Consider the following 12,500-nt stretch of genomic DNA (forward strand, 5'->3'; position numbering starts at 1 on the left):
ACAGCAAAACTAGTCCAAGTGGACAAACAGTAAAAATAGTCCAAGTGGACAAACAGTAAAACAGTAGAAATAGTCCAAGTGGACAAACAGTAAAAATAGTCCAAGTGGACAAACAGTAAAAATAGTCTAAACAGTAAAATAACAAGACAATGTGAATAATAATTGAAATAAAAGGTCAGAAAGTGTCTGCAAATGAAAAGTAAAAAAGATGTTTTTACCTTCTTAAATCTTCCTGGGCGGGAGGACGATGACGTAATAAGTGCTCCTCGGCTCCGCGCTTCTTTTGTCCTCCGCAGCCGCCTCAGAGCCTCCTTCTGCGGGGGAGCTGCAGCGAAGACTGCGCGGAGATCCTCCGAGCACCGGAACCACCACCGATGGAGGGGGGGAGGGGGAGGGGCCGAGGACAGAGGAGAGGAAGGATGGAGGGGAGGAAGGAAGGAAGGAGGCATTGCGGAGCATGCGCACACCTGACACTCAAGCTGACTTTCGAGTCGCATTAATGTTGTTTTCTTGGCAGTTTGGCTTCGTTCCAGAGGCTCAACAAGGACCACGAAGATCTTAAAAACGCTTCTTGGTCACTTCCGATGGTTTTGAACGATGTTTAATGTCGTGTTCTTCACCACCACTTCAAACGAGAAAGTAGTTTTAAAGACAAACCGGAAGCGGAAGTAAGTACAGGAAGTTGTTTGTTTAAAATTCCACTAAAAATACTCAAAATAACATTTTTATTTTCTTTGTGTAGAAAAAACACGCCTCTTCATTTATTTACTTTATGAGTTTTAACTTAAAATTCAACCATTTGAATGAATATTAAACATTACAGAGTAGTAATAATCAAATGTACTAATTATTCACTCCAGTTAACCCTTAAAAGGGCAACTCTTTAAACCACAAACTACAACAAAAACACAACTAGTTGTGTTACCTTTTGTGCTTTTACACAACCTATGGGTTTTTAATATCGATATTTTTCACAATTACTCGTTATATTCCATTAAAACAAGCAATTAGTTGGGCGATCATTCATGCTTGTCTCCTACACACATACACAAGTACATGCATACACATTTATACACGTGTACACAAGTACACACATACATACAGTATATACAGTCGTGCTCATAAGTTGACATACCCTGGGAGAATGTATGATTTCTTGGCCATTCTTCAGAGAATATGAATGATAACACAAAAACCTTCCTTCCACTCATGCTTAATGGTTGTGTGAAGCTATTTATTGGCAAACAACTGTGTTTACTCTTTTTATATCATAATGACAAAAGAAAGTACCCAAATGACCCTGATCACAAGTTGACATACCCCAGTGACTTTGATCTGATAACATGCACAAAAGTTGACACAAACAGGTTTGAATGGCTAATCAAGGTTCCAATCCTCACCTGTGACATGTTTGTTTGTAATTAATGTGTGTGTGTATAAAAGGTCAGTGAGTTTCTGGGCTTCTGACAGACCATTGCATCTTTCATCCAGTGCTGCACACATGCTTCTGGATTCTGAGTCATGGGAAGGCAAAAGAATTGTCAAAGGATCTGCGAGAAAAGGTCATTGAAGTGCATAAAACAGGAAAGGGGTATAAAAAGCTATCCAAGGAATAGAGAATGCCAATCAGCAGTGTTCAAACGCTGATTAAGAAGTGGAAAATGAGGGATTCAGGTAGACCAGCAAAGATTTCAGCCACAACTGCCAGGAAAATTGTTCGAGAAGCAAAGAAAAATCCACAAATAACTTTAGCTGAAATACAGGACTCTCTGAAAAATTGTGGTGTGGCTATTTCAAGATGCACAATAAGGAGGCACTTGAAGAACAATGGGCTGCATGGTCGAGTCGCCAGAAGAACGCCATTTCTGCGCAAATGTCACAAAGTATCCCGCTTACATTCCGCCAAACAGCACAGAGACAAGCCTCAAAACTTCTGGAACAAAGTCATTTGGAGTGATGAGACCAAAATTGAACTTTTTGGCCACTCGACCATGCAGCCCATTTTTCTTCAAGTGCCTCCTTTGCACTTGAAGAAATTCAAAAACTGCAAATTCAAAAATTGCAGTTATGTTTTTTTTTAATTACACTAAAATTCTCAGGGATCCAAAAGGGTCCAACTCATAAAAGTGTTACAAATAAGTCAAACACTTAAGTATCTGATTGTAATTATTTTATTGTGTTTTTTATTTGGGTTTATTTTATGCTCTTTTTGTCATAGAACATTTTTTTATATGACAAACACACAAAATATGCAATATTTTCCTCAAAACATATTTCAAAGTGTAATATTTGATGTAATTGTAGCCTTACATATGTCAATCATTCATAACAACATTGCAACTTTTTCTCGTCACATTTCACATGTTCACTCTTATAAGTTTTCTTTATGTAATATTATTTTATGTGCACTTTGGACACGTGATCAACAACAGGACTGCAGGTGTGCCAAAAGCCTTAAAAAGGAATTATTTCAATATTATTCATAAAGAATAATAATAAGAAAGTAACTACCTAAAGAGGGTTTTATTATATATCATTATAATAATGATTATTATTTTAATAAAGTTTTATTTTGTATTAATTACTTTTTTAAAGATATTATTATAGTTATAATATTACACTCTATGGTTTGGTTTTATTAGATATTATTATTATTAATATTATTATTATATTACACTCTTGTTTGGTTTTAGTAGATATTATTACTATTATTACACTTTTGTTTGGTTTCATTAGATATTATACTATTATATTACACTATTTTGTTTGGTTTTATTAGATATTATTAATAATATTATTTTTATATTACACTATTTTTTTGGTTTTATTAGATATTATTACTATTAATATTATTATTATTATAATGCACTCTTTTGTTTGGTTTTATTAGATATTATATAATATTATTTTTTATATTACATTATTTAGTTGGATTTTATTAGATATTATTCTTATTCCTATATTATTATTATATTACACTCTTGTTTGGTTTTATTAGATATTATTAATATTATATTACGCTCTTGTTTGGTTTTATTAAATATTATTATTAATAATGTAATTCTTATATTACACTCTTTTGTTTGGTTTTATTAGACATTATTATTATTATAATTATTACATTACACACTGTTTGGTGTGCAGGAACTCCAAGTTAAAAAGTGGATTTTTGTTCTGAAAGTGAACATTTATTAATATTTATGTTGCTCTTAGTATCTTTCATGGACAAAATGTGTGTGTGTGTGTGTGTGTCTGTGTGTGTGTGTGTGTGTGTGTGTGTGTGTGTGTGTGTGTGTGTGTGTGTGTGTGTGTGTGTGTGTGAGAGAGCAGAGAGGCAGTAGAAAGTGCACTCAGCATGTCTGACAGAGATGATGACAAACAACAGCAGGATAACAAAAGCACAACATCAAACTTTCTCCTCTGGAAGGCTGCTTTTAAACAATAAAAACTGCTTTTAAACAATAAAAACGGCTTTTAAACAATAGCAAACTGCTTTTAAAAAATAAAAAACTGCTTTTAAACAATAAAAAACTGCTTTTAAAAGTTGATTCGATTCTTTTATTGTCTGATACAACTTTTGTTTGTGATAATGTGATATCAGCAGGAATTGTACTTGTATCATGTGCTGTGTCAGAGGAGGTTTGGTCAAGATGAAAAGTAAAAAACGTCTGATATGGACTTGTCTTGAAGTTGAAGTGGGGTGGTTACTTCAGGACTAAAGTTGTGTAGTCGTAAGGTGTCAAACTTTCACGCACTAAAACATTTTTATTTCTCTTTACGTTTTTCACTGTCGTGATTGTAGAACTTTGAATTCTCCAAAAGAAGTCAACAATAATAAATTGTAAAAATACTAAAGTGTACTTTTTATATCCAGTTGGAGACAAAGTGAGTGGGTGGTTTGTTTTGTTGTTGCATCACTTTACAACATTTAGAGCAGTGACTCAAACTGTGGTGTGCGTACCACCAGTAGTACACACCTAGGAATCAAATATTTACACACAGTGTGACTGCTCAAACTTCTGCAAACATTTAAAACATCACACTTCAACACATCAAACCTTGTGTGATATTTGTACCCAACATTCAACACATCACACCTTATGTGATATTTGTACCAAACATTCAACACATCACACCTTATGTGATATTTGTACCAAACATTCAACACATCACACTTCAACACATCAAACCTTATGTGATATTTGTACCCAACATTCAACACATCACACTTCAACACATCAAACCTGGTGTGATATTTGTACCCAACATTCAACACATCACACTTCAACACATCAAACCTTATGTGATATTTGTACCAAACATTCAACACATCACACTTCAACACATCTGTACCTGACAGTAGAAACTGCAGTGTCTTTCTGTTTTGATCCTTTCACAATAAAACAATCTGTGGGACAAAATGAGAAAAAGACAAGAGTTTAGGAAAAAGTAGGATTGTTTATTGTTGTTGTTGTTGTTGTTGTCAGGGTGACCGCGGACAAGAAAAGGCCAGGATGACTTCTTGGTAAACAACAACGACAACAGGAAGTAGCTTGGCGGCGGCAGGAAGTGACTTCTTGCTGTCTCACCTTCCCTGAGAAGCGTCATGGCGGCAAAAAGAGGTCGTTGTCACTCAATGATTGACAGGAAGTTGAAATACGGACGCCCATATTTGGCATGTTGAGGGGACAACAAAACAAGCTTCCATTCCTCCTTAAGGCCACACTTTGGACAAATATTTATGTTCACCCTTTGGCCTGCAGGCGTTGCTACGGCAACACATGACCACTATTGCATAGATACACCTCCGCTGCTCAGTCACGGAGTCACCTGTTGAAATATTTGCTGAGGTCATCATGTCCTTGGTGCCAGTGCTGAGTGGGGGCGGGGCGGGGGGCGGGGCCGCCTCTCAGAGCTCCTCCTTCTTTCTGATGGCTTTCTCCTGATGGCGGCCTCGCAGGCTCCGCATGAAGCCGCTGAAACCCACTTCCTGTTGTCCACAAGATTGTTACGTCGTCATGGTGACAAACACTTTCGTACTCAAAGAAATAACAAACATGGAAATTCATATAAACAACAAACAAATACAGCTGAAAGACTTTTTAACAACCTAATGTAAAAACACTAATCAAAGATCCTCTATACAACAGGAGTGCTCTGTAATCTTAATAACCTAATAACAAATACTAATCAAAGATCCTCTATACAACAGGAGTGCTCTGTAATCTTAATAACCTAATAACAAATACTAATCAAAGATCCTCTATACAACAGGAGTGCTCTGTAATCTTAATAACCTAATAACAAATGCTAATCAAAGATCCTCTATACAACAGGAGACCTCTGCTGTTTTTAGGGACCTATGCAAAAACACTAGTCAAAGATCCTCTATATAACATGAGTGCTCTGTACTTTTAATGACCTAATAAACATGTTAATCAAAGATCCTCTATATATGAGGAGTATGGTGCTCTTTTTAAGAACCTGATGCAGTCAAAGATCTTTTACTGTGTATGACAGGAAGTATCTGCTGTTTTTTAATCTAACAACAAAAACACTTGCCAAAGATCCTTTATACAACAGGAGTGCTCTGCAAGTTTAATGACCTGATTAGAAAAAAATATATAATCAAAGATCCTCTATATAACAGGAGTGCTTTGCAATTTTAATGACCAATTAAAACATGTGAATCAAAGATATGACAGACAGGAGTGCTCTGCTGTTTTTAAGAGCCTAAGAAAAAAACAAGTCAAAGATCCTCTAAACAACACGAGTGCTCTGTAGTTTCAATAACCTAATAAAACATGCTATTCAAAGATCCTCTATATGACAGGAGTGTGGTGCTGATTTTAAGAACCTAATGCAAAAAAACAATCAAAGATCCTCTACTGAAGTATCTGCTGTTATTTAAATCTTCAACAAAAACACTAGTCAAAGATCCTCTATTAGACAGGAGTGTTCTGCCATATTAATGACCAATTGAAAAAAAAAAGCTAATCAAAGATCCTCTATGATGACAAGAGTGTAGTGCTGTTTTTAAAGACCTTGGCAAAAATGACATGCGTGTGCTGCTGTTTTTATGGAGCTCATCCAAAAAAACGCTAGTTAGTCAAAGATCTTCTATACAACAGGAATCCTCCGCTGTTATTAAGGGCCTAATGCAAAAACAGACCTGGTCAAAGATCCTCTATACAACATGAGCACTGTGCTGTTTAGAGAACCCAATGGAAAAAACACTAATCAAAGATCCTCTACTGTATATAAATGATCTGGTTTTTTCCCTTCTAGATGAAATCAACCTACAGAAAAAATGCTAATGAAAGATTCTCTATTGTACACGACAGCAGCGCTCTGCTGTTTTTAGGGAGCTCATGCAAAAAACACCAGTCAAAGATCCTCTATATCAGTGGTCCCCAACCACCGATTGGTACCGGGCCGCGCAAGAAATTAATTTTTTTTTTAAATTTTAAAATTTATTTATTTTAAATTAAATCAACATAAAAAAACACAATATATACATTATATATCAATATAGATCAATACAGTCTGCAGGGATACAGTCCGGAAGCACACATGATTGTATTTATTAATGAAGAAGAGAAATAAAAATAAGCCCTCCCCCGCCAGTCCGTGGGACACATTTTCAAGCGTTGACCAGTCCGCAGCTACAAAAAGGTTGCTCTATATGACAAGAGTGCTCTGCTGTTTTTAACAACCTAATGCAGAAAACACAAGTCAAAGATCCTCTATATGACAAGAGTGCTCTGCTGTTTTTAACAAACTAATGCAGAAAACACAAGTCAAAGATCCTCTACATGACAAGAGTGCTCTGCTGTTTTTAACAACCTAATGCAGAAAACACAAGTCAAAGATCCTCTACATGACAAGAGTGCTCTGCTGTTTTTAACAACCTAATGCAGAAAACACAAGTCAAAGATCCTCTACATGACAAGAGTGCTCTGCTGTTTTTAACAACCTAATGCAGAAAACACAAGTCAAAGATCCTCTATATGACAAGAGTGCTCTGCTGTTTTTAACAACCTAATGCAGAAAACACAAGTCAAAGATCCTCTACATGACAAGAGTGCTCTGCTGTTTTTAACAACCTAATGCAGAAAACACAAGTCAAAGATCCTCTATATGACAAGAGTGCTCTGCTGTTTTTAACAACCTAATGCAGAAAACACAAGTCAAAGATCCTCTATATGACAAGAGTGCTCTGCTGTTTTTAACAACCTAATGCAGAAAACACAAGTCAAAGATCCTCTACATGACAAGAGTGCTCTGCTGTTTTTAACAAACTAATGCAGAAAACACAAGTCAAAGATCCTCTACATGACAAGAGTGCTCTGCTGTTTTTAACAACCTAATGCAGAAAACACAAGTCAAAGATCCTCTACATGACAAGAGTGCTCTGCTGTTTTTAACAACCTAATGCAGAAAACACAAGTCAAAGATCCTCTACATGACAAGAGTGCTCTGCTGTTTTTAACAAACTAATGCAGAAAACACAAGTCAAAGATCCTCTACATGACAAGAGTGCTCTGCTGTTTTTAACAAACTAATGCAGAAAACACAAGTCAAAGATCCTCTACATGACAAGAGTGCTCTGCTGTTTTTAACAACCTAATGCAGAAAACACAAGTCAAAGATCCTCTATATGACAAGAGTGCTCTGCTGTTTTTAACAACCTAATGCAGAAAACACAAGTCAAAGATCCTCTACATGACAAGAGTGCTCTGCTGTTTTTAACAAACTAATGCAGAAAACACAAGTCAAAGATCCTCTACATGACAAGAGTGCTCTGCTGTTTTTAACAACCTAATGCAGAAAACACAAGTCAAAGATCCTCTATATGACAAGAGTGCTCTGCTGTTTTTAACAACCTAATGCAGAAAACACAAGTCAAAGATCCTCTACATGACAAGAGTGCTCTGCTGTTTTTAACAACCTAATGCAGAAAACACAAGTCAAAGATCCTCTATATGACAAGAGTGCTCTGCTGTTTTTAACAACCTAATGCAGAAAACACAAGTCAAAGATCCTCTATATGACAAGAGTGCTCTGCTGTTTTTAACAACCTAATGCAGAAAACACAAGTCAAAGATCCTCTACATGACAAGAGTGCTCTGCTGTTTTTAACAACCTAATGCAGAAAACACAAGTCAAAGATCCTCCAAATGACAAGAGTTCTCTGGTGCTTTTAGAAACCCAATGGGAGAAAACCACTAATCAAAGATCCTTTATTTTATGTGGCAGGAATGATCTGCTGTTTTTGATGTAAAACAAGAACCCGAGTCAAAGATCCTTGATATGACAAGAGCACTGTGCTGGTTTGAAGGACCTAATGCAGAAAAATGCAGGTCAAAGATCCTCTATATGAGAGGAGTTCTCACCTCTTATTTTATTTTATCTTTTAAAAAAAAAACATTTTTGGATTCAACAAACTACAATTATTTTTATTGAATCAAATCTTTGATATTAATGATGTACAAGATGTGTAATTATTTAATAAATGTGTTTGAAATGTTTTATTAGAATATTTAATGGGTTGAACATATTTTTCAATGGCCTACTTCCTACATGCCCAAATATGGTTGTGTTCCTCTGTTTTGTTGTACTCCTGATCTTGACTACTTCCTGCATGCCCAAATATGGTTGTGTTCCTCTGTTTTGTTGTACTCCTGATCTTGACTACTTCCTGCATGCCCAAATATGGTTGTGTTCCTCTGTTTTGTTGTACTCCTGATCTTGACTACTTCCTGCATGCCCAAATATGGTTGTGTTCCTCTGTTTTGTTGTACTCCTGATCTTGACTACTTCCTGCATGCCCAAATATGGTTGCGTTGCTCTGTTTTGTTGTACTCCTGATCTTGACTACTTCCTGCATGCCCAAATATGGTTGTGTTGCTCTGTTTTGTTGTACTCCTGATCTTGACTACTTCCTGCATGCCCAAATATGGTTGCGTTGCTCTGTTTTGTTGTACTCCTGATCTTGACTACTTCCTGCATGCCCAAATATGGTTGCGTTGCTCTGTTTTGGAGTTTATTTACAGAAAGCCCACAGATTGCATTCCTGATCCGAGCTTTTCAAGCTGGAGTTGAAGTTGAGAGCAAGTTATGGAGACCAAGTGAAAAGTGAAAAGATGTGAAAGATCTCACCTGGCGCTCCCCGTGGTATTTGTCCACAAACTTGCCGTAGTTGTAGTGGCTGAAGGTGGGGTAGCCCTCCACCGCCTCCTGCTTGCACAGGTCCTGGTTCTGTCCTCTGGTGCAGTCCACGGCACCGTAGGCGATCTAAGACAACATTGGAGAGGACCTTCATGTAGCCCACCAGGCATCGTTTGCTTTAAGGGTTATATACACCATGGCTTTGTGAGGCTAACTTGTATTAGCTCATTTTACACCATAGCTAATATCGCAGGTGTACACCTGAGAGTCACATGACTCGGTACTATGTGACACATGCTAACTGTTAGCATGCAAATGCTATTTAGCCCTCAGAGACACCTCACTTGCTACTTGCTACCTGTTAGCATACAACCGTTCAAATGTTCTAAAGGGAAGAGTTGTCATGGTTACAGGATGGTGGGAAGTATCAACATCACTTCTTCATTACCAAACATCAATTCATGCAACTCCATTTATTAACTTCAACTTTGTAACATTCAAATGATGCCGCTCATTGCAGTCAATTCAAATAAGTGTCTTTAAAAAGGTTTTCAAATTCAGTGCAAATAAATTCAGTGTAACATCAGTGTAAACAAATACAATACAAATAATGTATAAAAATCCAGTGTAAAATAATTTATGGTTTCGAAAAATCACTGCTCCTCCACATGGAGAGGAGCCAGATGAGGTGGTTCGGGCATCTGGTCAGGATGCCACCCGAACGCCTCCCTAGGGAGGTGTTTAGGGCACGTCCAACCGGTAGGAGACCACGGGGAAGACCCAGGAAACGTTGGGAAGACTATGTCTCCCGGCTGGCCTGGGAACGCCTCGGGATCCCCCGGGAGGAGCTGGACCAAGTGGCTGGGGAGAGGGAAGTCTGGGCTTCCCTGCTTAGGCTGCTGCCCCCGCGACCCGACCTCGGATAAGCGGAAGAAGATGGATGGATGGAGTGTATAAAACTTTTACGTCTAAAAATTACATGTAAAAAAAAGTAAGTGTAAAAAAAATCAGTCTCAACAAATTGTGCAAAACAATTCTGTGTAAATAAAATCCAGTGTAAAATAATTTAGTGTATAAAACTTTGGGGTATTATAATTAAATGTAAAAAAAATTCAGTGTAAAAAAATTCAGTGCAAAAAAATTGTGTATAAAAAGGTTGTGTGGAGAAGTAGAATGAAAAATATTTAGTGTGTAAAAAATTTAGTGTAAAAAAAAAAAAACAGTGTAAAATAATTGAGTGTATAAAAATTCAGTCTATAAACATTCAATGTAAAAAAAATTCAGTGCATAAAAATTGTGTAAAAAAGGAGTGTATAAAATGTTGTGTGTAGAAATTAAATGACAATAATTTGGTGTCTATAAAATTAAGTATATAAAAAAATGAGTGTGTAAAACTTTTAGGTATAAAAATTCAATGTAAAAAAATGAGGGTAAAAAATGTAGTGCATAAAAATTTTGTGTATAGAAATTGAATAAAAAACATTTAGTGCGTAAAACATTAAGTGTAAAAAAATCCAGTGTAAAATAATTCAGTGTATAAAAATTCAATGAGTGTAAAAAAAAAAATTCAGTCTATAAACATTCAGTGTAAAAAAAAAATATGTGCTTAAAAATTGTGTATAAAGTGTTGTGTTTATAAATACAATGAAAATAATGTAGTGTTGAACTATTTTTAATTAAGTGTATAAAAAAATCAGTGTATAAAACTTTTGGGTACCAAAATTCAATGTTAAAAAAAAAATTAAGTCGTTTCCTAAAAGAGTTTGGTAGTAAATGTGCACCTCAAAGACATCACCTGGAGATAGGCCCCTCCCACCTCCAAATGGGGATAGGCCCCTGCCAGCTCAAAGACATCACCTGGAGATAGGCCCCTCCCACCTCCAAAGGGGGATAGGCCCCTCCCAGCTCAAAGACATCAACTGGAGATAGGCCCCTCCCACCTCCAAAGGGGGATAGGCCCCTCCCAGCTCAAAGACATCACCTGGAGATAGGCCCCTCCCACCTCCAAAGGGGGATAGGCCCCTCCCAGCTCAAAGACATCACCTGGAGATAGGCCCCTCCCACCTCCAAATGGGGATAGGCCCCTGCCAGCTCAAAGACATCACCTGGAGATAGGCCCCTCCCACCTCCAAAGGGGGATAGGCCCCTCCCAGCTCAAAGACATCACCTGGAGATAGGCCCCTCCCACCTCCAAATGGGGATAGGCCCCTGCCAGCTCAAAGACATCACCTGGAGATAGGCCCCTCCCACCTCCAAAGGGGGATAGGCCCCTCCCAGCTCAAAGACATCACCTGGAGATAGGCCCCTCCCACCTCCAAATGGGGATAGGCCCCTGCCAGCTCAAAGACATCACCTGGAGATAGGCCCCTCCCACCTCCAAAGGGGGATAGGCCCCTCCCAGCTCAAAGACATCACCTGGAGATAGGCCCCTCCCACCTCCAAATGGGGATAGGCCCCTGCCAGCTCAAAGACATCACCTCCAAAGGGGGATAGGCCCCTCCCAGCTCAAAGACATCACCTGGAGATAGGCCCCTCCCACCTCCAAAGGGGGATAGGCCCCTCCCAGCTCAAAGACATCACCTGGAGATAGGCCCCTCCCACCTCCAAAGGGAGATAGGCCCCTCCCAGCTCAAAGACATCACCTGGAGATAGGCCCCTCCCACCTCCAAAGGGGGATAGGCCCCTCCCAGCTCAAAGACATCACCTGGAGATAGGCCCCTCCCACCTCCAAATGGGGATAGGCCCCTGCCAGCTCAAAGACATCACCTGGAGATAGGCCCCTCCCACCTCCAAAGGGGGATAGGCCCCTCCCAGCTCAAAGACATCAACTGGAGATAGGCCCCTCCCACCTCCAAAGGGGGATAGGCCCCTCCCAGCTCAAAGACATCACCTGGAGATAGGCCCCACCCACCTCCAAAGGGGGATAGGCCCCTCCCAGCTCAAAGACATCACCTGGAGATAGGCCCCTCCCACCTCCAAATGGGGATAGGCCCCTGCCAGCTCAAAGACATCACCTGGAGATAGGCCCCTCCCACCTCCAAATGGGGATAGGCCCCTGCCAGCTCAAAGACATCACCTGGAGATAGGCCCCTCCCACCTCCAAAGGGGGATAGGCCCCTCCCAGCTCCAGTGTGTAGGCCATCTGCTGTGAGCAGTTTTTTCCTGACATTATTTTTGCAAATAAGAGATTGCAAGAATTGAGAGTGGAATCTTCATCCCAGGACTGGGAATAGTTCACAGCCCAAAGAGTCTGACGGGCACAAGGTAGTAAGAGCACAGAAGTCAGCTGTAAATATACAACTGTGGCTTCCTACCTGCTGGGCTCTTAC

The 12,500-nt window shown here is 38.9% G+C and overlaps 2 protein-coding genes across 3 annotated transcripts in view; both read right to left on the bottom strand.

Annotated features, from left to right (window-relative positions):
• Positions 1-354, bottom strand: part of LOC133663143 (semaphorin-5B-like) — a 126,127-nt gene extending 125,773 nt beyond the window's left edge. For both annotated transcript variants that reach the window (XM_062067390.1, XM_062067389.1), the window contains exon 1: positions 219-354. The gene's annotated coding sequence lies outside the window, so the exon portion shown is untranslated. The remainder of the gene's footprint in view (positions 1-218) is intronic.
• A 3,662-nt stretch (positions 355-4,016) lies between these two features.
• The window catches only part of pdia5 (protein disulfide isomerase family A, member 5), a 76,052-nt gene continuing 67,568 nt past the window's right edge, over positions 4,017-12,500 (bottom strand). The window contains exons 16-17 of the mRNA XM_062068440.1: positions 9,163-9,297; positions 4,017-4,990 (exon numbers count right to left, since the gene is read on the bottom strand). Coding sequence (XP_061924424.1) covers positions 4,910-4,990; positions 9,163-9,297 — 216 coding nt within the window. The 3' untranslated portion in view covers positions 4,017-4,909. The remainder of the gene's footprint in view (positions 4,991-9,162; positions 9,298-12,500) is intronic.

Source organism: Entelurus aequoreus, linkage group LG13, assembly GCF_033978785.1.
Source record: "Entelurus aequoreus isolate RoL-2023_Sb linkage group LG13, RoL_Eaeq_v1.1, whole genome shotgun sequence".
Classification (NCBI taxonomy): Eukaryota; Metazoa; Chordata; class Actinopteri; order Syngnathiformes; family Syngnathidae; genus Entelurus; species Entelurus aequoreus.